Raw genomic sequence first — 26,460 nt, forward strand, 5'->3', positions numbered from 1 at the left:
CCATATCGGGCTCTGCACTGACAGCGTGGAGCCTGCTTGGGATTCTCTCTCTCCCTCTCCCTCTGCTCCTCCCCTCCTCACTTTTTCTCTGTCAAAATAAATAAACATTAAAAACAAAAGAAAATAGAGGTTTACTTCTCAGAAATCTCAGCGTGAAAAGAACCAGAGATGTTCAAAATTAATAAAATGTAAAAAAAAACCACAAGCAATGTAATAATTGACAGAGCACCCCACAAGATAACATAAATGAAATTATTAACAAATAAATGTGAGCAACTCTTAGGGGTGGAGGTAAGGAATGTCTGATATACAGAAACTTTTTTTTAATACAGAAATATTTTATGCTTCTCTTATCCCAAGTATCCATAATGAAGTTTCTCCTTTTAATCAGCTCTAAAATCAGGAGGTAAAACTGGTCCCTCTTAACCACAGTACAAAGCAGATGACACATGCTGAGATAAAACACAAAGAAATTAAGTTAAAGCTAAAGCACCACAGAAGCAAAGATGAAAAACAAAAAAAACCCCAATCCCCGTAATAGCAACTCTGCAGGCAGCCAGAGTCAGGAAGGCATAAAAGGAAAAGAACAGTCTCCTTCCTGATAGTGGAATAAAAGATTCTGCACTTAAGGAAACACTGAGCAAGGACACCGGCGGTCGCCTCCTGAAGCAGGGTCCCACCAGCTCACAACCTACTCCATCTCGTCCCAACGCTGCATTCAGTGACACCACATGAATCGGCTACTTGAGAAATCAACCATGGTAAAGTATTTACACCACAGAAAGTGGCAAACACTGTAAATCAGGGCCTCCCCCGCCCCCACCAAAAAACCGTTTGCCAACACATCCCTGAGCATTGTCCACCTTGAGAGTAAAAACATAGACGTAGAGACCCTACCTCAGCATAGTCAAGTGTGGGGCACACAGCGGGCAACCGAAGAACAAAACTTAGCATGAGAAGTGAAAACTACAATAGTGAAAACTACAAAAGTGAAACAGTTCTTGTAGCCATATTTGCTGACCAGCCTTTTCTACCTCCTGAACATCCCGCATACAGACAGGTACTTACATCTGAAGTAATCCTCTCATGTCTCCCATGGGTATACATCTTCTAAAGAGTGTTTGCTATTTGATTATATATTCTAGTTTATTGTTGGTTAATTGCTTCTGGTACATATGTCTGGGATCATCAACTCCAGTGAGAGCTCTCCTAGAAGACAGGCTGTTTCTTCTGCTCAGAACCACAGCATGTGTATGTATGTTACGAGTACGTATTTTTGGATCTGCCCACCATACTTCTAAGCACCCCTCACTATGCCAGTCATATGGGATGCACTCAGTACATTCCTGACCACCCAGCAGAGGGAAATTTATTCCTTTATAAATACAAAGGGTCACGGGGCAAAAAAAAAAAAAGAGAACAGATATCTACTAATTTAAACCAATTCCTTCTCTTGAACAGAGCCCCCCCTTCTCCCATCAGCCATTCTTTTAAAGAACCTAAATAAATGGAAAGCGCTGCTAGGTAGAATCTGACATGATTAAAGCCTGGAGAAAAGTCCATCAATACAGGAGGTACCCACAGTAGCAATATAGTACCATGTGTTTATGTAACGTTTGCTTTGGGGCACAGCTATTTTTTACACAGGTACTTGAGCTTGTTCTACACCTTTTAAATATTATTCTGGTGGGGCGCCTGGGTGGCTCAGTCGGTTGAGTGTCTGACTTTTGATTTTGGCTCAGATAATGACCCCAGAGGCGTGGGATCAAGCCTTATGTCAGGCCCCATGCTGAGCGTGGAGCCTGGTTGAGATATATTCCCTCCCTCCCTCTCTCTCTCTCTGCTCCTCTCCCCACCCTGACTCATTCTTCCTCTTTCTCTCTCTCAAATAATAATAATAAAAAAATACATACACTGTTCTGATAATTAAAGGACACTTGTCAAAGAAGTTATGCCATTGTCTTCTTGGTAAAGCATTAAGAGCAAATAACTATTCTGAGGCAAAAAGACAAATCTATCCAAATTTGACAGTCCCCTCAGCTTTATATTTCTGTGTTAACGAAAGGAGCTGAGTAAGTTAACAAGGAGTTAACATTCAAAGGAGTAGTGACTCAGTTTCTCACACTGGTGACGGAGACAGGACTAAAGAGATTTATCGCTTGCAGTCAAACAGTACACGCAAGCCTTCTGTAGAAATTCACAAAGGACATCTGAATGAGAAGAAAAGGTATATTCATACTTCTGGGCCTGAATATATAGAGAATACCTAAATGATTTGGTTTTTTCTCTGCCGCCTTCATTTTTGTTTTATGGCAGAGACCTCTCAGCTCAAATGCACACTTTCTGCTCTCTCAACTGGGTAACTATTAATTTGGTTAGAATTGCTAGAGATAAGCCTCTGGGATTGTTACATTTGTGTGAGAACCAGATGACTCTGAGCAAACATTACTTCTGGCTTTGAGAGTTATTTATAGCTGTATGTTTTTTAAAAACACATTGAAGTCAATAGGTTAGAACCATGAACAAGCAGCTAATCTACGCATGGTTTTGATCTGAAAGATTTCCAACTTATATCCAAATGATGCAGAAGAGGAGACTTACACGTCTAATAGGGCAGGGCAATTTCACAAGGAGCTAAGTGAGCAGAGGGGAGGATCACAGAACATAATGTGGGGATAGTCATCAAGGACCTGATTCTAGAGGATGACGATAAGGCCTAAGCATGCTGAGAAGCTGCTGGAGGGGCTTTTTTTTTTTTTTTTCGGTAGTATAACACAAATACGATGTGCACATAAGCTGTCTATTCACGTTCGCCACTATGCGGCCTGGCATTAGGAGCGCTGAGTCTGATGGCCAGCTGGGCCGTGCTTTCCACAATGGCCCTGTGGTTCTTAGAGAGACATTGTAAGCAATCTCTGCACAGTAAGATTTGTTGCACATCCACAGTTCTTCACGCTCCTTGACGCTGTGGACGAGGAACTTCTAGAAGCCACCAGGCAGCACGTGCTTTGTTTTTTTGCTGCTCCCATAAGCAATGCCGGGAATCAAGATCCAGCCCTTGAATCTTCTGCGTGCCATATTGTCAGTGCCTCTGGGTTTCCGCCAGTGGCGCTTAATTTTGATATATTGGTCTGACTGGTGCCTGATGAACTTCTTGGTCCTCTTTTTCACAATCTTGGGCTTCACCAGAGGTCTGAGGACGGCCACGATGCCGAACAGGAGATGGCCGCCACCCCCACAGGCAGTGACGAGGAAGAGAGGGCAGTGCCACTGTGATGAGGGGAGAGCCGTGACGCGATGACCACTCTCAGAAGATTACTCTGGCTACCCTAGGGAGTAGAGCTGGTGGCGGCACAGGGTGACGACAGAGAACAGCGATCTAATCCGAGATGACGCACTGGATTCTAGGTGAGAAGTGGAAGTACTCATAATTTGGAGCATATTTTGAAAGTGAAACCGTCAAGATTTCCTAGTGAGGATGCAGTTGGATGCAGTCATCCCAAGCTGACAACCAGTGATCTAGAAAGCTTTTTGAAACTTCGTATTTGTTGAATAAATGAACGAAGCAACGTAACAGAAGTGTAAGAAATGCTATCTGTAGATCAATTCCCCGTGGTAATAAAGGATAATGACGGTCTACACAGCAAGGTTCTGTCTTACTCAGCCCTGCATTCAGAGATTTCCAGAGAACAGGAATAACCACTCAGAGAGACTTTTGCACAGGGTTTCTTGGACTCTCAGGGAGAAGAGCACCCCCCAGCAGAACAGGGATTCCCACCCGCAAGTCTGGCCAGATTACACTGAAAAGGTATCTGAGCATAGCACGGCATCTCCCCTAACGACTGTGCTTCGGCCCAGCTCCTAGAAGAGCAGCTACAAGTAAACATCCACAGAGGCTAAGAGAGGCATTTTTATTTTTTAAGAATTAGAATTTCAGGGGCACCTGAGTGGCTCCGATGGTTAAATGTCCAACTCTTGATTTCAGCTCAGGTCATGGTCACGCAGTCCGTGGGATCGAGCCCCCCTCGGCACTGAGAGTGCGGAGCCTGCTTGGGATTCTCTTTCCCTCTTTCTCTGCACCTTCCCTGCTCACATGCGTGTGTGCACACACTCTCTCTCTCGGAATAAATAAACATTTTTTAAAAAGAATGATTATAATTCTAATATGCTATTAAGAGCACAGTTTTGCTTCCTATCCGTCAGGTAACAGAGTGTACCACAAATGGTTTTTTTCCTAGAGGAAAAAACGCTAAAGGGGTGTCACATATTAGCAATCCTAACCCCACGCCAAAGAGGAACCGACTGATGGACACCAGTTGGAAGCCAAATCATGTCCGTGAACAAGAGCTTCTCCCCCTCACGCCTGACTCCACCCCGTTGACCTGAGAGGAGCCTGAAGGGAGGGGAGCTGTACGGGGTTAATGCGAAATTTTTAAAAACACTTTTGATTACTGTTAGAGTGAATTCGATTCTAACTCCTGGCTCTTGGCCTAGGAGATACAGTTATCGTGGAGATAAACAAAATGCGCACATCCAAAAAAACATAAGATTTCGTTTCTTCCTCCTTCAAATTGCCATTCCAAAGCTGGAGGAAAATGCACTAATGCATATTCAGCTAATTTTTTCTGCATCCGCGGTGACAAAAGCTTCATGTAGCTCTGAGATGGGGGAAAAGTTCAGGAATCTAGAAAAAGAGAGCCCAGGGGCCTGTACACGGGCTAGGGGTATTCCCAACAGTTTACCATGAACGTGATTTAGCAGTCATTAAACGTAACATACTTACATCAGACACAGACAAGTTCACCAACTGGAGCCAGGATTTACTTAAGAAAATTAACACTGATCACTGAAGTAAAGTTGCATGACTGTTTGGTCTTAAGACTGCTTGTTCACATCAATTAGGCAAGGCAGGAAATGCTATGTAAAGCTATCTCTACTTCTGTATTCTGACAATTCTTGAGAAATAGAAACATTTTAACAGAATAAAACTGCCTCGAGCCCTAAGGAGCATGTCTGACCCCAGCGACTGTTTTCAGTTTTCAAACCCTGATCTCGAGATCCACTGGAAGCCATCAGTATTACATAGGCAGAGCTTGGTTTTTATTCTGTTGTAAATTCTCTTAACTAACATAAGTGGGTTTTCTGCCATCCTCTGCCAGTGTGAAGCTGTGCCAGAAAAGAGATCCCATGATTTCATATTATGGTAGGAAACATCATACACCCAAGCTAATTTATCAGCTGAAATAAATCAAACTGGTTTAACTTTCATGACCCTCTGCATTTTTAATTATGCCAAAGTTAATTTGCTTTCTGATATCTCAAGGAACAAAGGTCTTCTGTAGATAGTTAAAATGCAATTAAACTGATCAGAATTAACATCTGCCATAGTAAATAAAGTCAAAGAGACGTGGCCTTTAGCAGCCTTCTGTCAAGATTGCTGAGGAGAACCAACAGAATTTCAGACCTGGAAACAACTTCTGAGGTTATCCAGTCTGACACTCTTACATTATGACCCACACAAGCTAGAAGCATGCATAACCCGCAGTTCATGAGTATATGCTGGGATCCGGCCTTTTTTCCTCCTAGAATACCATTCTCTATGTAAACGTATAACCATGTTGTTAAATAGATTTCCATTTCCACTATGAGCATGGGAACGTTTTCTCTTTAGAGCAGCCACTTTGCACGCTCTGGGTCAGCCAGTCATGATCTCCTTGGAGGTGCTGGAGAAGGTGGGTTCATGATTCAAGTAACAGCACACTGTATGATGGTGCCATACGATGCTTTAGAATCTAGGACAATGCAGATGGAAACATGATGAAAAAGATACGGGTTAAGATAAAAGAGGACAAAAGTCGTATTATTGTGCTATACCCTCAGTCCAAGGTATGATCTGGATTCTAGAAGATGCTCTTTTCGTTTGGTTTAGAAACCACTGGGACAAAGGTAAGATGGGGTGGCAATAGTGATGAATAACAAAAGCCACAACAACGATAACGACAGCAATAATTTACTGAGCACACACAGTGACAGACACACAACACTGACTCATTCTTCACAACACTCCAGCTGTCACAGGTGCGGGTGGAAGTGCACACAGGGAGAGGCAAGACGTCATACTGTGCCTGTCACTTGGGGCCCCTTTCAAAAAATCACCCTATCTGGTGATAAGGGTCTCTTCTTACGGACACTTTAGTTTTTCAGAGGAAAGCTGAACCACCTAGAGGGCGCTGTTTGAGATTTAGAACTGACCCGCAAGAAAGAGTTGATGGTAAAGGAGAGGAAGCAGAACGCTGGGGAGAAAACGTTACCATCTGGAGGCACAGGGTAGCTTTGTAAGGAAACCCTAGACTTAGTCATACATTTACCACAAAACACCAAAAAGCAGGCTCAAAGGGAGAACAGGTGTGCACACGCACGCACATGCATGATAAGAATGGGCTTAGGGTCAGAAACTATGAAAAGTAAGATGACTAATAAGAGACGGGAGCTGTTGAAAAATAAAACTGAAGGTTTTGGAAGGTCATGGAAGTATCGCACAGCCCTAACAAAAATGAAACAAACAAAAAACACCAGGGCGCCTGGGTGGCTCAGTCAGTTGGGCGTCTGACTTGGGCTCAGGTCACGATCTCGCGGTTTGTGGGTTCGGGCCCCACGTCGGGCTCTGCGCTGACAGCTCAGAGCCTGGAGCCTGCTTCGGATTCTGCATCTCCCTCTCTGCCCCTCCCCCATTTGTGCTCTGTCTCTCTCTCAAAAATAAAAAAAAAAATTAAAAAATAATTTAAAAAAAATGCCAAGAGAAAACAAATAACTACACACAGAGCCCTGGTGACATAAAACCTTAAATGATTAAACACAAAGGAGGGGCGGGGAGCATTTCACCAAAGACAAATAAAGGAGCGAGATGAAACTCAAAGAGCCCCATCTTCAATGTTGAGACTTTGTTGCAGTGTTGAAAGGAGGCTTGTGAAAAATGCTGAGAACAGACGGGCTTTGGAGAAAGATAGGGCCGCGGCTTACAGCAGCATCGGGAAGTGACCCTGCACACAAGAGATTCTCAGTCCACAGAAACATAGATATTAAATACGTGAGTGAAGGCAGTAGGATTAACAGATAACAGGAAAATAAATTCCTATTTTACTTTTTCCAACAGAGAACAGTGTGCCGCTGGCACCATTTCTAAGAGTTTGCAGCCACTCTGAAAATACAAATAGCCAAGAACAGACCAATCAACCACGAGGGAATTGAAGCAACGTGCAATTATAATAAGTAAAAAGGGGTCACAAAAAAATAGGAAGAGTGCTTAAGGACTAGAGATGGAAAATCTTAATCCAATTTAAAAAAATATTCTGAAAACATAGACTCCAGACAAGCAGACTCGAGAGACAAAATTCTAGCATTAATCATCAGGCACGTGCTTTGAGGACCAGTAGAAAGTACAACAGTGATCACTAACACATGCCAAACTTAGTATTCTCTTTTCTTTGTTAATATTGGAAGACTGACACAGAAAGGGAGAGCCACAAACACAGTAGTAGCCAACAGAAAGTCACAGATGGAAGGAAAATGGATTCATCGAATAACCCATCTATGCCAAATGCTGTTTCTCTGCTTTATGTAAACAGTGATGATTTAGGCTTGTTCCTATTCAAAATATTTTTCCCCCACAAAGACTCAGATGAAAACAAAGCTATAAAAGGCAAGTTAATCATATATGTAACATAAAGCAGAAGACAATTAAAACACAGATGACAGACTAAAAACCGAGAACTTGGTAGGCAATAAGCATGGGGCAAAACTAATGGAAATGTGTATAACTAAGATACAAGGCCACCACTAATCTGAGTCTTTTTCCAGAGCAACGACAGTCTCTACACCTCTGAGAGCCCAGTCAGTGAGTTTTACTTTCCCCAAGTTAGCCCTTTAGATCATTCACATCAGTATTTAAAGCATCCCAAGACCCCCTTGTAAACAGTTCCACATAAAATATTTTTTGTGGCATAGACCCCAAAGTGACCTAGCTGGTAAGTCTTGAGTCCGAGGTAGATATGAAGTCTATTGAGTAAAAACAAGATATACAATTTAGATAAAGATCATCCCAATCAAGTAAATTCCCTTCCATAACACTGTATTGATTTAAACTTACTCTTACTTGGAATGCCTTTCTCTAATTACTCTGTATCATGGATGGATAAAGAAAAAGTGCATGAATTGATACTAAAGAATTATAGGGGCACCTGGGTGGCTCAGTCAGTTAAGCGTCTGTCCAACTTTGGCTCAAGTCACGATCTCATGGCTCATGAGTTCGAGCTCCACGTCAGGCTCTGTGCTAACAGTGCGGAACCTGCTTAGGATTCTCTCTCTGCGCCTCCTCCACTCATTCTGTCTCTCAAAATAAATAAATAAACTTTAAAATAAATAAATAAATAAATAAATAAATAAATAAATAAATAAATAATTATAAACTGCCTTCCCAAATCACCTCAGATCAAAATGTCTCTGGACTTTGGTTTCCTTTCTTATAAAACAAGGGAGTTGAACCAAACTCCCAGATTTAACATACTTCCAAATGTAATTGTGGTTCCATGCTTTATGACAGTAAAAATATACAATTAAATTTATATTTAAATGACAGAGTTTGGGCAGTTCCTCAAACACCAAATACAGAATTCAGCACATGACCAAGCAATTCCACTTCTAAGTGTACACCCATTGGAACTGAAAGCTAGGACTCAAAAAGATACTTGGTCCCCAGTGTTCCCTGTAGCATTGTTCACAGCAGGCAAAAGGTAAAAACGATCCAAGTGTCCTATAACAGATGAATGGATAAACAAAATGTGTGATATCCATACAGTGGCATATTATTCAGCCATAAAAAGTGCTGATACACAGCACCATGTTTTGAACCTTCAAAACATTATACTAAGGGAAGTAAGCCAGACCCAAAAGGAATATAGTGTATGATTCCACTTAAATGAAATATCTACACTAGGCAAGTTTACAGAACAGCAAGCAGATTACAAGTTACCAAGGGCCAGGGAAAAAAGGGAAATGTGAAGTTATTATTTAATGACTACAGTTTCTGCTTGGGGTGATAAGTAGACGGTAGTGATGGTTACACAACACTGTGTGTGTTCCTAACGCCACTGAATTGTACACCTAAAATGGATGAAATGGTAAGTTTTATGTTTTGCAGATACATATTACCCTAGTAAAAAATTATGCAATTAACACAACACACAATCTATAGATGAGGAAGCTTAGACACAGTCTATGTGATGCTGGGCAAGTCTCAACCTCTCCAGTTTTCACTCTCTTCATCTACAAAGTAGGAATAATAAAATCCATTATCAGTTCGTGGGATGGGTAATGGGACATCCACCTGGAACTTGTGAGAAAAAATAAATTCCGTGTAGGAGTAAAACTGCTTGATCAATTTATAATGCATCAAATCTAAGATATGCAAGACTACCTACAAACTGGCTCTAAGACCTCCCCAACTTGACTGTAACTGGACCGAGTATATTAACACACCTGATGAATAAATAAGCCAATCAGAAGTAGGGCTGAACACTACAAGAACATCAAAAAGTCCCAATCACAAAGTAAAGTGTGAGGACATCTATCCAAGCTTTCTGGGGGAGAACGAGAGTCCTGGCCGATGATTTTCCATGTGGACCTCTCCCGCAGCAAGGCTTTTCCTACCACAAGCATGGATGTAGCACTTAAGAGCGTATTGCTCAGTGAAAGACGCCAATCTGAGAAGGCTACATATTGCATGATTCTAACTGTAGGACATTCCAGAAAAGGCAAAACTATGGGCACATTAAGAAGATCAGTGGCAGCCAGTGGGTAGTGGGAAAAGATGAGGAAGTGGAGCCTAGAGGAATTTTAGGGCAGTGAAACGCTGTGTATGATACTGTAATGGCACATGTGTGTCATCAATTTGTCCAAACTCAAGAATGTATGTATGTACACACACACACACGATGTGGCCAATTAACTTCACATGTTCTAATCCCACTAACAACAAGATAATCGTATTCTCGATTTCATTTTTTTTTAATTTTTTTTTAACGTTTATTTATTTTTGAGACAGAGAGAGACAGAGCATGAACAGGGGAGGGTCAGAGAGAGAGGGAGACACAGAATCTGAAACAGGCTTCAGGCTCTGAGCTGTCAGCACAGAGCCCGACGCAGGGCTCGAACTCACAGACCGCGAGATCATGACCTGAGCCCAAGTCGGACGCTTAACTGACTGAGCCACCCAGGCGCCCCTATTCTCTATTTCAATATGGGGATATTTCCTAGAGAATGTGAAGATTATCCCATTTGGGGAATAAGACAAGAACACTGCATATGCGTCAATGTAAAAGGTGCCCCTCTGAAGTTATTAGTATTTTTATTATCAACAGCTGTTGACATTTTGAACACGGAGACGAAATACTCAAGGAAGTGCTTTACATGTTTTAATTCATTTAGTCCTCATCCCAACCACATGGGAGGGGAACCAACATCATCCGCATGTTGCAGCCGAGGAAATCCAGGTACACAAATTAAGTATCTTGTCCAAGGTCACGCAGCTGGTAAGCCGTAGGGCCTGCGTTCCCAGCCGAGGCTCTTAGCCACTATGTTTTAAATACACTAAAAGCTTATATTCATCAGTGAGAACCAACTCACACAAAGTTTTAATTCCTAGTACTCTTAGAATTTGTCTCATGAATTACAAAACGACACTTCAGCTAGTAAGTAGTCTGTAAAATGTAAACAATGAGGAATGAGGCCTGCCCCTGACAGATGGGGCCGCAGGCAGGTGAGGAAGAGGTCCAGGGCAGGAGAAAGCAGAGGTGCGTATAGGCCAAGGGCATACCAACAATGGGCAGAGCCCCGGTTACTGAGTAGGACTAGTGAGACAGAGCTCACCAGTTAAGAAGACTGAAAATGCAGTCTAACTTCTTTGACTTTCTCCAGGTAAGACCCCTTAAATCACTGCACTGGCTACAGCCACATCCATGTGTGGGGTGAATAGTTGGAATGTCTGTGTTCCCACAGTAATTTATCTTTATAACAGAGGATACTGGGATAAAGTGGGAGAATGGCAGGCCAGGTGTTTGACATTATCATCTCTGGCCATCACACCCAGTAAGCACCCCGGGCTGTATTAATCAGCCAGCATGGCTAGATCTGAGATGTAAAGTACCCCATCCTTAACTTCTCCAGCTGGCTGAGAATCCACACAGGACTGATTCACAGGGCTGTGTCTTCATGAATCAAACCTAAAATTCACCTGACTTTGCTGGTTCAGATTCCACATTCAACAACATCCTAACTATTTCCTCACCCGTTATCTGCATCTTCCTATGAGGCAAAAATGTAATTCAAGTAATCTAGTCCAAGAATTGTTTTAGTAATTTCCATTTTAATATTTCAGCCTTAAAAATGTAGTTAAATGATCTGCCCAGGAGAGATGAATCTGCTTTTGGCTTGCTAAAAAAAAAAAAATTAGCCTATGAAACTGGCCAAACCTTGGTCCTAGGTAGTGAGAGCCATCCCATGACTCCCCCGCTGGTCTACTCTTGTCCCCTCATATTCTGCATGGTCTTCTTTTCTCATGTAAGAATCATCTGTCAGGGTGACTGCAAAAGCTAAATGAGGTAAAGGTAATTGTGTTTATCAAACTTACTGGCACCAGAGACATAACTGTACCTCTTTCCCCCTACCCTCACCTCTAGACTTTACTGACACAGATTTAAAAGTTATCAATAGAAAACTGTATGTTCATGCTGTATGAGAGTTTATTTTGGGTACTCAATGAGACCCAAAAGCAATTTTCTCCTATTTCTCAGATATGGAAAAACAGACCATTTAGTTCAAGAATGTACAGGGTGTCGGGGCACCTGGGTGGCTCAGTCAGTTGAGTGACTGACTTCGGCTCAGGTCATGATCTCGCGGTTCGTGAGCTCGAGCCCCACGTAGGGCTCTGGGCTGACAGCTCAAGGCCTGAAACCTGCTTCAGATTCTGTGTCTCCCTCTCTCTCTGCCCCTCCCCCACTCGTGCTCTATCTCTCAAAAATAAACGATAAAAATTTTTTTAAAAAACGTACAGGGTGTGACAGCAGGGAAAGGGCTCCTTGAAAAAGATCTGCAAGAAGCCAACAGAAGAATGAATGAATGAATGAATGAATGAATGAATGAATCCTACAGGTAAAAAGACAGTACAAAGAAAAAAGCCCTATCAATTACCCCAAGGCCAAAGTGAGAAAGAAAATGAGTCTGATGCATTGTAGATCGCATGGGGAGGACACACTCAGCCATCACTATGATTACTAGTATCAAAGGAATGAATGGTGAGTATCACAAGCAGCAGTAAAAATGTTTGGGTTGATTCATGTTTTGAAGTGATCTTCAGGAGGGGTAAATGGGTGGTAAAACCCATTTTAAGGAACATGTTCTTTTGTGAAACTATCCCAGCTTTTGTAGAACCTCTCTTCACGTGAGCCAAATTAAAAATATAAAGCAACCAAAATAAGGAAGCTTCTAGTTCCTGCTCGTCCGCATTTTTTCTACCTCTGGCTGAGAAAGCTGAAATTTTGTGTTGCAATTACAGTTTTTCCCCTTTTGGCGTGTCCTTGTGGCTCTGTTGACAGCCCACAGCCGCCCCAACCTTACACGATGGTTTCAGGTTAGTGCGCAGATGACATATTGTAAAGCCACAACCCACCATCGGGATAGACAGGAGCATGCATACATACCTCGTTCAAATTTTAACTGTTGATAAAGCTGAAACTGGTCCACAGGTACCAAGCAGGCAATCTGAAACCAGAGATATTAAAGAGATGAGGTCTCTGTCATCAGTGGAGCCCAGAATTCCAGCCTTCTAGGACCTCTCCTTCTCATCTGGCTGACTTTATACCAGTGGATCGCCAACTGCTTTTTCTCCCCACAGTTCAAATGGTAACACAAAGAGCAATTCCGACATCGGCCCCAGTCCTCTGCCACGGCTGGGAGTCGCTACTCAAAGCACCCATGACCGGACCCACCAGTCAGCTTCCGTTCTTCCGCCAACAGCTACTAAGACCAGACAACCAAGCTTTTGGACCACCTCAATTATTTGTGTACGTATACAAAAGATGCTCCTTTCCCCTCCACATTCATTTAAGAAATGTTTAAAAGATTATAGTCCTAGCTTTAGAACCCCTAAAAACTAGGATCAGGTAGGTAGTGCCTCAGGAATTATAAAAACCTCATTAGTTTCCTGGGGAATAGAACCTTTGAAGCAATATAAAAATCATTCCTTCAGGCAAAAATCACTTCATGGGGCCCTTGGTTTCATTGATTGCCATCCATGCCATGGCAGAAAATGCTAAAGGGGAGCCTGGGTGGTTCAGTTGGTTGAGCATCCAACTTCAGCTCAGGTCGTGATCTCACAGTTCATGAGTTCAAGCCCCGCATGAAGCTTGCTGCTGTCAGCACAGAGCCTGCTTCTGATCTTCTGTCTCCCTCTTTCTGCCCCTCCCCCGCTCATGCTCGCTCGCTCTCTCTCTCTCCCTCTCAAAAATAAACACGTTTTAAAAAAGGAAAGAAAATGCTAAAGATGCTAAAATGCTACAGCTATTTCTTGTGGCTAGACTCCTCCGTTTCCATTTCAGATGGCAATATGAACTCAAAGGTTTACTGGTAAATGACAATGACTCATACCTGGCCAAATGACATTTCAGATTAGTCTTAAATTGCATTTCAAAATCAGATGCAGGAAAAGCCAAATGCTCTTAAACTGGCATTCTAAAAATAATAGTTCCATTGACGTCAACTCTATTGACATTGCTTAAAAGATACATAACTGAGGGGGCGCCTGGGTGGCGCAGTTGGTTAAGCGTCCGACTTCAGCCAGGTCATGATCTCGCACTCCGTGAGTTCGAGCCCCGCGTCAGGCTCTGGGCTGATGGCTCAGAGCCTGGAGCCTGTTTCCGATCCTGTGTCTCCCTCTCTCTCTGCCCCTCCCCCGTTCATGCTCTGTCTCTCTCTGTCCCAAAAATAAATAAACGTTGAAAAAAAATTTTTTTTAAACAAGATACATAACTGAGAAAACCAAAAGATGTGATACTAGGCTTCTAAACATTTAGCAAGTTGATACAGGACACAGTCTTAGCCTTAGCAATTCTGACTCTAACACACTGCATATTCTTTGGCATAAAATATATCTAGACAGAAGTTCATTAGTTCAACTAATGAAAGGAAGTCTGCGTTAAGAAAATAAGAGTGAAAAAAAATGAGGCAGTTTAAAATTGTACATAACAAATATTTTTGAAAAGGTATCCAGAATCTAATCCTCCTTCTCACACACAAAAAATCAATTTGTTTACTTTGCAAATGAATTAAACTAAGTTAGCTAAAACGTATGAAGGACCACGAAACAGGCAAGTTCAGTCTTCTCCATCCCAAGTATGGTAAAACATTAATTTAAATTACAGAATTTTTTTCTCCAGCTAGCAGGGAAGGTTGCATCTGCCGCCTTAAATAAAGCTCCTGAGAAATCACTGTAAAAAAATTATGGTTAATTTTATATGATGGGTGTTAGACTTTTACTACATTGGAAGCCAGTTTTGTTTCATCTGTTAGAATACATACCACTTGGGCATCTTTCCTAAAAGACAAAGGTGTCTCAAAAACAAAAAAAAAAAAAACAACAAAAAAAAAACCCCTCTGAATTGGGGACAGAAGACATAAGCAGCCAAAGGCAGGAGAGGCATTCAGGAATCTGAATTTAGTTCCTTAGTTGTTGATTCATTGTAGGCAGAGGACAAATAATCTAATATTACTTCAACTTCGGGCCAAGGTGACTTGGAGATGCTGTCATCTGGACCCAACAGACCTCGGTGAGGATCTGTGTCTCTATTTTCAACCCCCACCCCCAAAAAAGATCTCATTCTATGGGACAGTCCTGTACTCAATTCGCCTCCATCTAAAATAGTTTCTGGACTGATGAAGAACTTCTTCAAACCCCTCAAAGTCAACTCTTAAAAATTGTTTGTTTGTTTGTTTGTTTTTCAATGACATGCAATTTATGTAACAGCTAAGGTCAAATACAGTTTCTGGAAGACAAAGCAAACAGGAGATGAAGTATTTTAGACACAGATGAAATGCTAATGAAAAAATGACACAAATTAATGCAGTAAAAAGTCAACAACAGGAGAGATGGATGTTTAATTTTAAATTAGAAAAATAAATGTCATCAGGAGACACATTACTGCCAACGGGGAAGTCAGAGGTCTCTAATTTGTTTTTGGGTTTTTTTTGGTTACTTACTCTACTTTGAATCTATTTATCATTTTTCAGAGATCAAAGATTTTTATGGAATTAAGCCTTAGTAAGGCAAATCAAATTTTTTTCTATTGAAATTTGTGATTAAAAAAAAAAGTTAGTTCCATCACACCATTATCTTCCCAGTCCCCCACCACTTAGATTTGCACTTTCTCCATATTCTGCTCCATGATCCAGGAAGAGTATAGCACTGGCTGGAAGCCAGGGATACAGATGAGGAAAGGAGACCCAGAAGGTCCCCTCAAGGAAGTTAAATTACTCAAAAGGCAATACAGACACATAAGGTTTTCTTTTTTTAATCTGCTCCTTGGGGAACAAAAATCCACATCTTGATCTTACAATTTGTTGGATATTAAGATTAGACTAGTTTTCTGAAATGTTTCTATTATACCCATGGCTTTAGGTCAGAGAAAGCCAGACCTTGTTAAAAAAAAAAAGATGACCCAAAGAATTAAAATCCTGGTTCCATTGCCATTGGGAGTAAGTCACCATTGCTCAAGGTTTTTTACCTGGAAATAAATATGTGAGGATAATTATTAAAGGCTCTATCAGGTCACAGGTTAAAGGGCTACTGCTTTAAAAACAAAACAAAACCCAAAACAATCACAATTACTCTAAAACTGATTGCAAAACTGAAACCCCAACAGAAGAGATTATAAAGAGGGGTCTTTTGATATATCACTCTCCTCTTCCTGCCAAAAAAGAAATTCCAAATTGTTCAAAATCATATCAGAATATTCCTTTTTAACTTTTCTTTTTGGAAATAATTTTAGACTCACAAAGAATTGCAAAACTTAGGTAGAGTTCCTAAATCCCATCCTCCCAACTTTTCCTTCTGTTAACACCTTACATAACCATGGCATGCATGCATTTATTTATTTATTTAGGGAGAGAGAGAAAGCATGCTCGAGAGGCAAGGGCACCAACAGAGGGGGAGAGAGATTCCCAAGCAGGCTCTGCACTCAGGCAGCGCAGAGCCCAACACAGGGCTCGAACTCATGAACTGTGAGATCATGACCTGAGCAGAGATCAAGAGTTGAACACTTTAACCGACTAAGCCACCCAGGCGTCCCATGGCTAATAATTAAAATAATGAAACTTACATTGACACAAAACAAACAACCTGCAAGTCTTATTCAAAGGTTAAAAACTGTCCCACTTATGTCTTTTTTTTTTTTTTTCAGTCCAAGATCCTGGATTGCATTTAATTGCTGTGCCTCTACTTAGCCTTCTCCAATCTGTGGCAAGTCCTCAGTTTGTCTTTGCCTTTCACAACCTTGACGTGTTGGAAGAGTCCAGGCTAGTTATGTTGTACACTGTTCTCTGATTTGGGTTTGTCTGATGCATTCTCATGATTAGGTTGAGGCTGTGCATTTTTGGCAAGAATATCACAGAAGTGATGTTGAGCCATCAGGAGGTACATGAGGACACCCATCTCCTTACTGGCGGTGTTGACTTTTTAGCTTGGTCAAGGTGGTGTCTACCAAATTTCTTCACCCTTTGTCATCAGCAAAGGTTCTCGCAGGGATACATTTTGAGATTCTGCAAATATCCTCTTTCTCATCGTACCTTTGCTCCACTATTGTTGTATCTATTGATAATTCTCGCCTACAATAGTTATTACTGTGGTAATTGCTTAATGATGATTTTCTATTTCTACCCTTCATTTTGTATTTGTTAATTAGAATTCTACTGAAAGAAATTTCAGAAATTAGAATTTCTACTGAAAGAAAGAGCTGTCCCTTACTTCCCCAAAGAAGACATCCAGATGGCCAACAGACACACGAAAAAATTCTCAACATCATGCATCATCAGGGAAATACAAATCAAAACCACAATGAGATACCACCTCACACCTGTCAGAATGGCGAACATTAACAACTCAGGCAACAACAGATGTTGGCAAGGATGCAGAGAAAGAGGATCTCTTTTGCATTGTTGGTAGGAATGCAAGCTGGTGCAGCCACTCTGGAAAACAGTACGGAGGTTCCTCAAAAAACGACCCACTAGTAGGTATTTATCCAAGGGATACAGGTGTGCTGTTTCTGAGGGACACATGCACCCCAATGTTTACAGCAGCACTATCGACAATAGCCGAAGTATGGAAAGAGCCCAAATGTCCGTCAACAGATGAATGGATAAAGAAGATGTGGTGTGTGTGTGTATGTACATATACACGCGTGCACACGTGGGCACACACACACACACACACACACACACACACACACTGGAGTATTACTCAGCAATCAAAAAGAATGAAATCTTGCCATCTGCAACTACGTGGTTGGAACCGGAGGGTATTCTGCTGAGCGAAATTAGAGAAAGACATATCATATGACTTCCCTCATATGAGGAATCTAATATACAAAGCAGATGAACATAAGGAAAGGGAAAGAAAAATAATGTAAAAACAGGGAGGGGGACAAAACATAAGAGACTCTTAAATATAGAGAACAAACAGAGGGTTGCTGGAGGGGTTATGGCGGGGGTGATGGGCTGAATGGGTAAGGGGCACTAGGGAATCTATTCCTGAAACCATTGTTGCACTATATGCTAACTAACTTGGATGTAAACTTAAAAATTAATTAATTTAAAAAAAAAACAAAGAAAGATCAGTCCCTTCTCTCCCATTTATTATTCATTTATTTATTCAGGTCAGTATGGACTACTGATATTTTTTTTATTCAGTGGGTTCTAATCCACTAATAACCAGACCCACATTCAAGCCGTAGAAACAAACATTCCTAAGTATCTTCTCAACCACCAACAGGACGATTGCCTCAGATCAACTACTAAAAAATTCTTACCTTGATTTAAAGTGATTTTTTTTTTGCTATTTCTCCTTTGAAATTTATATTAATCTGCCTGTTCAAGAAAAAAGAAAAACTTCTCTCTCCTCCTATGAAAAAACACTTTTTCTCATCCTCATCATTCTAGAAATTCTTTCCAAAAAGAAAGAAAATTTAATTCAAAGATAAAATAAGTTCAGTTTGATTTTAACAGAACAAAAGCAGTAACATCAGAACAATAAGAACAAAAGCTACTAATTGCCCATAATCTCTATCTTTTTTTTCTGGTAAAAATTAACCTGAGAGGATTCAGGTCCTACTTTGCTGAAAGTCTTCACTTTTCCATTCCACTCCAACTGTAGCTGAGCATAACCAGGGCTCTCAGGATATACATACATGTCGGGGGGGTGCTAGAAATGTTACACATGAAGGTTAACTGGATAGACCTAACATTCGCAACTGAGAAGAAATTAAAGGTGAGGCACCCCTCGTTTACTATATTAACTATGATTATAATATTTGAGCAGACATCACCACCTACACTGACATTAGCCCTACAAAAACCAAAGAAGAAAAAGGGGGGCAGAGAGTGGAGCCTGTTTGCCAGAGAAACATTTATGCCGAAAGCGGTGTATTCCCATAATACTGAAAATTGTTGAATATCTTGCAAATAAAATACTATATATGATTAAAATACATATTGTCTTTTAGTCAGGAAAATGAAATGGTTCCAACATCGAAGCTAGGGGTGGGCTTCATGTAAGTACCTCTCATCAAGGTCTAGAAAGCCAGGTGAGAAGAGAAAAAGAAAAAAGAAAAGCCTAGTCTTTACTTGGGTTTGGCCTTTCAAATCATATTTCTGCTACAGTTGCTTTAAAAAATCAAAGAGACCCAACAAAGAATACAAGGGACCAGTATATTTGAAGATGGAATTAACCACGAGGAGATCATTATAGCATGTCAAGGCCTTGGCAATTTTTGAGGGGCTATGACTTGCAAAAATACTGGCAAAAAAAAAAAAAAAAAAAAAAAACCCAGTCCCAGTTTTATGGATAAGTGCCTTATCACACTTACACAAAAATTACCAATGTTTCTTATCTCGACCCAGAAAATAAGAACCACACTTTCTACCCAAAAAGGAAAAATGGCACATCCATCGAGTGTACTAACCAAGCTCACATCTCCTTCCCTACATACAAGATAGGGAACCTGCTGGAAAAAACAAGAGGGTATAACTGAGAAACCAGAAGGCAGGGCCCTCTGGGGACGTGGAAAAGATGGCGGAAGCTAGAACTCCAGGGCCAGAATTATCCTCACAATTCCCTCAAGAGGGCTGCCTTTGCTACTCTTTATTCACCTGTCCACAGAGGCTTCCGTGCACCTTCCCACACCGTCCCCTGCCTCTCTCCCCCGCCTGCTCTGTGGGTAAAAGGGATACGCCCATAAGCACATCCACATGGCACATTCAACCCATTGCTGCTTATTCTTCTTATAGCCGCCTTTAAAGGAAAAGCTCAGAATCAGAAACATTATTCTCCATTTATAATAGGTTTTTAATTTTTTTTAATGTTTATTTTTGAGAAAGAGAGAGAGTACAAGTCGGGGAGGGGCAGAGAGAGAGAGAGAGAGAGAGAGAGAGAGACAGAGAGACAGACAGAGAATCCTAAGCAGGCTCCGCCCTGTCAGCACAGAGCCCGATGTGGGGTTCGAACCCACAAACCACGAGATCACGACCTGAGCGGAAATCAGATGCTCAACTGACTAAGCCACCCAGGCACCCCCATTTATATGCAGTTTTAAAGCAAAGCCTTAAATACATTCTGAAATAAAATTCAACTGGGAATCTCAAGAATATCTATTAACGCTGGCATAGCAGATTTCTTTATCTGTTGCCACCCCAAGTTTCGACTCTTCTCAGGCTAACATGCATCACAGCCAAAGGTTATGACAGACACACTTTGGTCCCTTCCCGTGCAGATCTTTCAACCGCAGCAACAGCGCTCTGGCTGCCTGCCTGGGCGTCCTCCTCCTCCCTCTCTGCCCCACCTCACACTGATGATAGGAAGGAAGAGTGTGAGAAGAGATGGCAAGTGGGGGCTGTGCTGACGGGGACTTTGTGGGGAACACACGGATCGCTCTTATTCCAGCAACCTTTACCGAAACCACCCCAATAAACACGCAACAGGAGTAAAAACCGTATTTATTTTGCAAACGTAGCTTCAAATTCCTTAGCACGCCACTGCCCCCCGTTCCTCTCTCCTGGTCCTCCACGGTGCCCCACCCTAAAGCCCCTCCTGTAGAAATTCTGCAGCCCCCATTCTTGGTGCATCCTTGCTCTGGTGCATGTGGGGGGCTCTAGCGGCCAAATGCAGGCGGGTCATTTCAATGCCCCAGGAGCTAGGGGGAGGGCTGGTTGTTGAGAAGCTGTTCTCAGCCCTCCACTGCCAGCTGGCAGAGAGAGGAAGCTCCATCACTCAGGCCATGTAATGGTAGGTATGTGCTCACCACTCCAACTTTACAGGCCCCAGACACACGGCTCGGGCTCCCCCAGCAAGTGGCGGGTGCTATTTGCCTTCCACTGTGAGGGAAGGGCTCCATTAGTCATCGCCGTTAGAACAGGGCTACTAACTCCCAGGGGAGGACTTGCCTGAAGTAGAGCTATGAGCAAACAATCTGTGCCCCACCTCTCGTAAGTCCATGTTGGGCACGATTCCTGGGTCAAGTACGTGAGGAGAGCCCTGCCACGGCCGGCAGTACCTGATGGTGCAAGGAAGGCCAAGTTTTACTCTTCCGGGGCCCCCAGCGGGGTGACCCGTAGCCACCGCCTCCCACCAACTCGCGTGACGTGCAAGAAAAGATGCCTTTTCTGTTTCCTCCATGAGCCAAGGGTACTTGGATGGGGCAGTAAGTGTCTTGCTAATGAAGCTACTCCTGATAAACAAAAGTGCAGGGGCAGAGCCACAGCTGAGCTCATAGGAAGCGGTAGGAAGGCAGGCAGGACCCACAGCGAACAGGAGGCGGACGCCAGGAGCACAGGCAACCATGTGAGTGAGATCTACACTGGAAAGCATTTGGAGAAAAGAGCCTAAATTGCTGGCGTCCCCTGAAGGTAATGACATGTTACGCTACCATGCATCTTAGAAGACAATGGATGATGAAGAACCACGCACATGGAAACATAAACAGCAGCAGCACCAAGGGAACTTGAGTCTTAACCATCATTATTTTTAACATGCAAAGTATGTCTCCGCATTACCTGTATGATTAAACATTTTTTTAAAGGCACAGTAAGTAGTTATAGAGACAGAATCCAGTCAAGCAATGAGTTGGGTGACGCCACTGTGATATACTTGATCATATCTGGATTAAGAGCTATCTATTATAATAATAACTATGTAGGAGAAAGCTTGATGTAAATGAAGCCAGAAAGGAAGATGGTCCAGCCCAAGTTCACGTGTATGTGGTATCTGCTTTGAAAGGAGTGGTCCCAGGGATGCCTGGGTGGCTTAGTGGGTTAAACATCCAGCTCTCAATTTCGGATCAGGTCATGATCCCAGAGTTGAGATGGAGTCCCACGTTGGGCTCTGCATCGGCATGGAGCCTGCTTAAGATTCATATTCTCTCTCTCTCTCTCTCTCTCTCTCTCTCCTGCTCACACTCTCCAAATTAATAAATGAATTAAAAATTAACTTTTAAAAACAAGTGGCCCCATATAAACTGATAAAGCTACCAAATATCTCTAACATAATACCCTATTCATGTCTCAATTCAAAATGAGAGACTGTCACTACTACCCTCACAATATTTTACTCTGCGGGAAAACACAAGTGGCCAGTTGGTTAGGAACTTTGATTACTACACATCCGTGCCCATCTTTAGTCAGGCTCTTCAGCAAGTGGGTACAGAAACGGTCCTTTAATGCCTTGGGTGCCTTCTTGCTCACCTAATGGGAAACAGACTTTAAGGAATTGAAGAAATAACCATAGTTTTTAGTTTGGAGGATGTTTTTGTTCTGTTTTTTGTCAAATAGCCTTTGGTAATTTCTAAGAGACACTATGGGTTTGTTTGGTTTCCGTACAGCCTAAAAGTTAAAACCATTTTGAGAGTCAAACTGGGTACACAGAGTACCAGGGAAGTGTGAATGAGGATGTACAACAGGAAAAGGGTAAGAAATAAGACAGGGGTGAGAACTGCAGGGGAGTGTGAAAAGAAAATTCTATACTAAGAAAATCAGAAAAGTCGAACTCTGTTCTAGAGAACGGCAAGACAAACCACGGACCGTCTTCACTCACTCGCCTAAACACATGGGCTCTAACATTTGATAACCCAAGTATCCGTGGCTAGTGGTTACCATCCATTTAAAAGTCTAGAACCCGCCATGCCACCGAACTTTCCACAATGGTGGAGATGCTGTATTCTGTGGTGTCTAATCGGGCCACCATAAGCCACATGTGGTTACTACTGAACACCTGAAACATGACTAGTGCAACCAAAGGAATGAATTTTTAATTTTATTTAATTTTAATTAATTTTAACGTAAGCAGCCACATGGAGCTAGCAGCTACTGGATTGGAGAGCTCAAGCTCCAGAACACAGGAATGTGGCTCATTTCAAATGCCTTTGAAACTTCATCAAACTATTCATTTCACTTATTTTTTTTTTAATTTTTTTTTTCAACGTTTATTTATTTTGGGGACAGAGAGAGACAGAGCATGAACGGAGGAGGGGCAGAGAGAGAGGTAGACACAGAATCGGAAACAGGCTCCAGGCTCTGAGCCATCAGCCCAGAGCCCGACGCGGGGCTCGAACTCACGGAGCGCGAGATCGTGACCTGGCTTAAGTCGGACGCTCAACCGACTGCGCCACCCAGGCGCCCCTCATTTCACTTATTTTTAATAGACTTTGCATACATAAATTAACTAGGATTTCCTATGAGACACAGCTCTTGCTGCCTGCTTCATGTCAGGCATTTGACTTACTAGAACTATCTTACTTGTCACCAGGTTAATTGCCACTCTGCTAGATCAGAAGCTTCAGGAGGGCAACGCTGGGCCGGCCTTACTCGCGTCTCTATCCTGACCTGACACAGGTCACTGCATGCTTAGGAAACACTGCTCACTGATGAGAGTATCAGAGAAGCAAATCAAAGAGGAAGCATCTTTTCTAGAAGGACTGTGCATAGAACGATGCTCCTGAACCCCCAAGGCTTATTTTAAAACCCATTTCCAAGTTGTACAAATCAATAGTATCCTTGGTAGCTAACTCAATCTTTCTCCACTTTAATTTCCTTCCACCCCTTCCTCAAACAAAAGTAACCAAGATTTCTCACCTCAGGATTATGTATTCAATATTACTTTTTTATCAAAAAATTCAATCATTTCATGGTTTTCCTAAAACAAATCACTTCTAAACCATTATGTGTTCTTTTCATTTTTCCCTAAAAACCACGTCAAGCTTACTTGCACCACCTCAGTGATAGTCTATAAGCCGAACATGGGAGACCCAGATGCAGAATGGTTACAAAGGGTCTATTAACATCTTTTGGACTGTTTAGCTTACAGATCAAAGGATATATATGTAAAAGAATATGTATTTGTAAACAAAGCATATCCACACACGCATACATAACCACACATATATACGTATATATTTCCACATACACATATACATACCACTGAGTCTCCAAGTCCTTTATCATATCATCTACCTACCTCATTCCACTTTTTTTTTTCAATGTTTATTTATTTTCGAGACACAGGGAGAGACAGAGCATGAGCATGGGAGGAGAGGTAGAGAGAGACACACACACACAGAATCCGAAGCAGGCTCCAGGCTCTGAGCTGTCAGCACAGAGCCCGACGTGGGGCTTGAACCTATGAACCATGAGATCATGACCTGAGCCAAAGTCGGATGCTTAACCGACTGAGCCACCCAGGCGCCCCTACCTCATTCCACTCTTAAAGCCAAATAGTTATGGTGGCCAGAAAGACATGGATTAGAATTCTAGCTCTTCTACTTTTTAGATACGCACTCTTGGGAAAATTACTTAAACCCTCTGGGCTCCCATTTCCTAAGTTTGGTGAAGGGATTGGATGGTATACCAGCTACGAATGATTCCAGAAGAGCACCTGATGCACAGCAGGCATACTGTATTTGCCGAACGAATAACTGATTTCCTCTGTTTCTTGGGCCCTCTTTCCCAGGCTTACAAACTTCCCCAAAATGGGCAAGAGCTGGTTATCCTCTGATTTAAAGTGAGCAGGACTTGAAGATTAAAAGCAGATTCAAGGGCAAGCTAATGATCAGGGATTGAAGAAACGAAGCAAAGAGACAGATCACAGTCTTAAGAAAATGGGGGAAGAACTCACTCAAAAAAGACATTTCTGATGCCCAACAAAGATCAAACGAAACTCCTGTGGAAATCGTCCGACTCAGTCTACCTTTGTAGGATGGCACTATTTCTAATGTCTATAACTGGTTGAAATCTGTCATCTGTTTATCTTTAAAGTGGTAAAGATTACAAGACTCCTCGTTACTCAGCCTCCGTACCACACATTTGGTAAAGGTGGTTTCTAGCACCTTCGCCCATTCTAGAGCTTCTCCAACACTCAGACGGCATTTATAAACAGATCTGAGATACAGCTTTAACACCTTATATGAAGGATCCATAGGTATGCAGAAATCAAGTACTCCTTTAAAAAGTTAGGCTCTGTATTTTGTGTCTAGACTCCCTGGTGGGGAAGTACATCAAGAGTCAAGATCCTACGGAATAATGTCAACAGGAAGGGGGGAAGGTCACGGCACTCATCGGTACCTCCGCTTCCTGCAGGATCCCGCGGCCGAGGCACACCGTGTCGGGGCAAGAGATGGGAGACCCGCATCCCTCTCGGATTGCCAGCTGCAGGTACTGCTTCAAGCACTAGAAGTTAAGAAGAAAAAAGACAATTACCCATCGCATTACAGTAGCACCAAGGTTATGTAACCGCTGCTGCCTCTTCTTCCTTCCTTGGCAGTCCTGGGGCTCTTGGACTCAGGAAACATCAGTTATCCCAAGTGTGAACAGTAAGAGCCATCACTTTGGAAAGAAGGCAAGACAGGCGATTAATTATGTATGACCTCAATATCGAGTTTATTCAAGGCCACAAGTCAAACTCCTGTACGCTCACACATTTTATCCCCCACAGGTTTGGCAAAGAAGAACCACTCTTTTGCACTAATGGCAAATGCCTTATTTTTACTTTTTCTTTTTTTTAACTTCTATGACTTCCTAATTCCGTTCTTACCTAGTAGTCCTTTGACCCAAAGTAGAACCCTGTGACTCTCATGCAGAGAGAGCCAGACAGAATCAAAATACAGCTGATCCTTGAACAACACAGGTTTGAACTGCATGGGCCCACTGATATGTAGGTTTTTTTTAATAAATATGGTATAGTACAGCAAATGTATTTTCTCTTATGATTTTCTTAATATTTTCTGTAGCCTACTTTATTGCAAGAATACAGTATATAATACATATACAAAACGTGCTAATCAACTGTTTATCAGGAAGGCTTCTAGTCAACAGTAAGCAAGTTTTGGGGGAGTCAAAAGTTATATGTAGATCTTCAACTTCATGGGAGGGGTGTCAGGGCCCCTAACCCTTGTGTGGTTCAAGGGTCAATTGTAAGATTAAGGCACTGACTTATGTAGGAACACTAATAGTAAATACACCTGGGAAATATAATGTCAAAGACAATTTGGGAGAATGAGACATTCCCAAAACTATGGGCTTTGGTGGATGCTTTGGTGAGGAGGTTTGAGTAGAATCTGGGGAAAGAAGAAATTGGATTGAAAAAAGAAACCCAGAAAGAAGAGGGATAATACCAAGAACAAACTTAGTCTTCTCACTGCCTGTTGTACCTGGATCGTGGGTAGTGGATGAAGACGGGGTCAGACTGAGAAGGCAGGAGAGGGGCTGGCAGCATTAAGGGAAAACTCCAACTCCCCCCTTCTCCCTCCCAACCCAGCCCAACACACCCACAGGAGATTGAGGGCCACCGTTCCAGAAGACGGAACTCTTAGGAAATCCAGAAGTTGACTCCTCAATTTCTACTAATTTGCTCATAATTGGTGAGCTCTGTGTGCATGACAAAAGGTCAAGCACACATGCTGGAGGACAACACCGAAAAAATACATAAGCTAGTCGATGAATTAATGATTCTTATAAAGTGGTGATCATTTAAAACTGAGTTCAGATTTTTCAAATTTATACACTTATGTATCAACCTGCCTCATTACAAATATTGCTATTGTACCAACCTTTTATTAAAGCTTAACTACTAGGGCACCTGGGTGGCTCAGTCTTCTAGGC

General features: G+C 42.1%; 1 protein-coding gene and 1 pseudogene across 5 annotated transcripts in view; both read right to left on the reverse strand.

Annotated features, from left to right (window-relative positions):
* Positions 1–26,460, reverse strand: part of RNF144B (ring finger protein 144B) — a 184,220-nt gene that overhangs the window by 16,747 nt on the left and 141,013 nt on the right. For all 5 annotated transcript variants that reach the window (XM_040460601.1, XM_040460602.1, XM_040460603.1 and 2 more), the window contains exons 3-4: positions 24,925–25,029; positions 12,753–12,813 (exon numbers count right to left, since the gene is read on the reverse strand). In XM_040460601.1, coding sequence (XP_040316535.1) covers positions 12,753–12,813; positions 24,925–25,029 — 166 coding nt within the window. The remainder of the gene's footprint in view (positions 1–12,752; positions 12,814–24,924; positions 25,030–26,460) is intronic.
* LOC121020430 (60S ribosomal protein L32-like) lies at positions 1,858–3,315 on the reverse strand (annotated as a pseudogene).

This window comes from Herpailurus yagouaroundi, unplaced genomic scaffold (assembly GCF_014898765.1).
Source record: "Herpailurus yagouaroundi ecotype Mexico unplaced genomic scaffold, PumYag 250, whole genome shotgun sequence".
NCBI classification, from domain to species: Eukaryota; Metazoa; Chordata; class Mammalia; order Carnivora; family Felidae; genus Herpailurus; species Herpailurus yagouaroundi.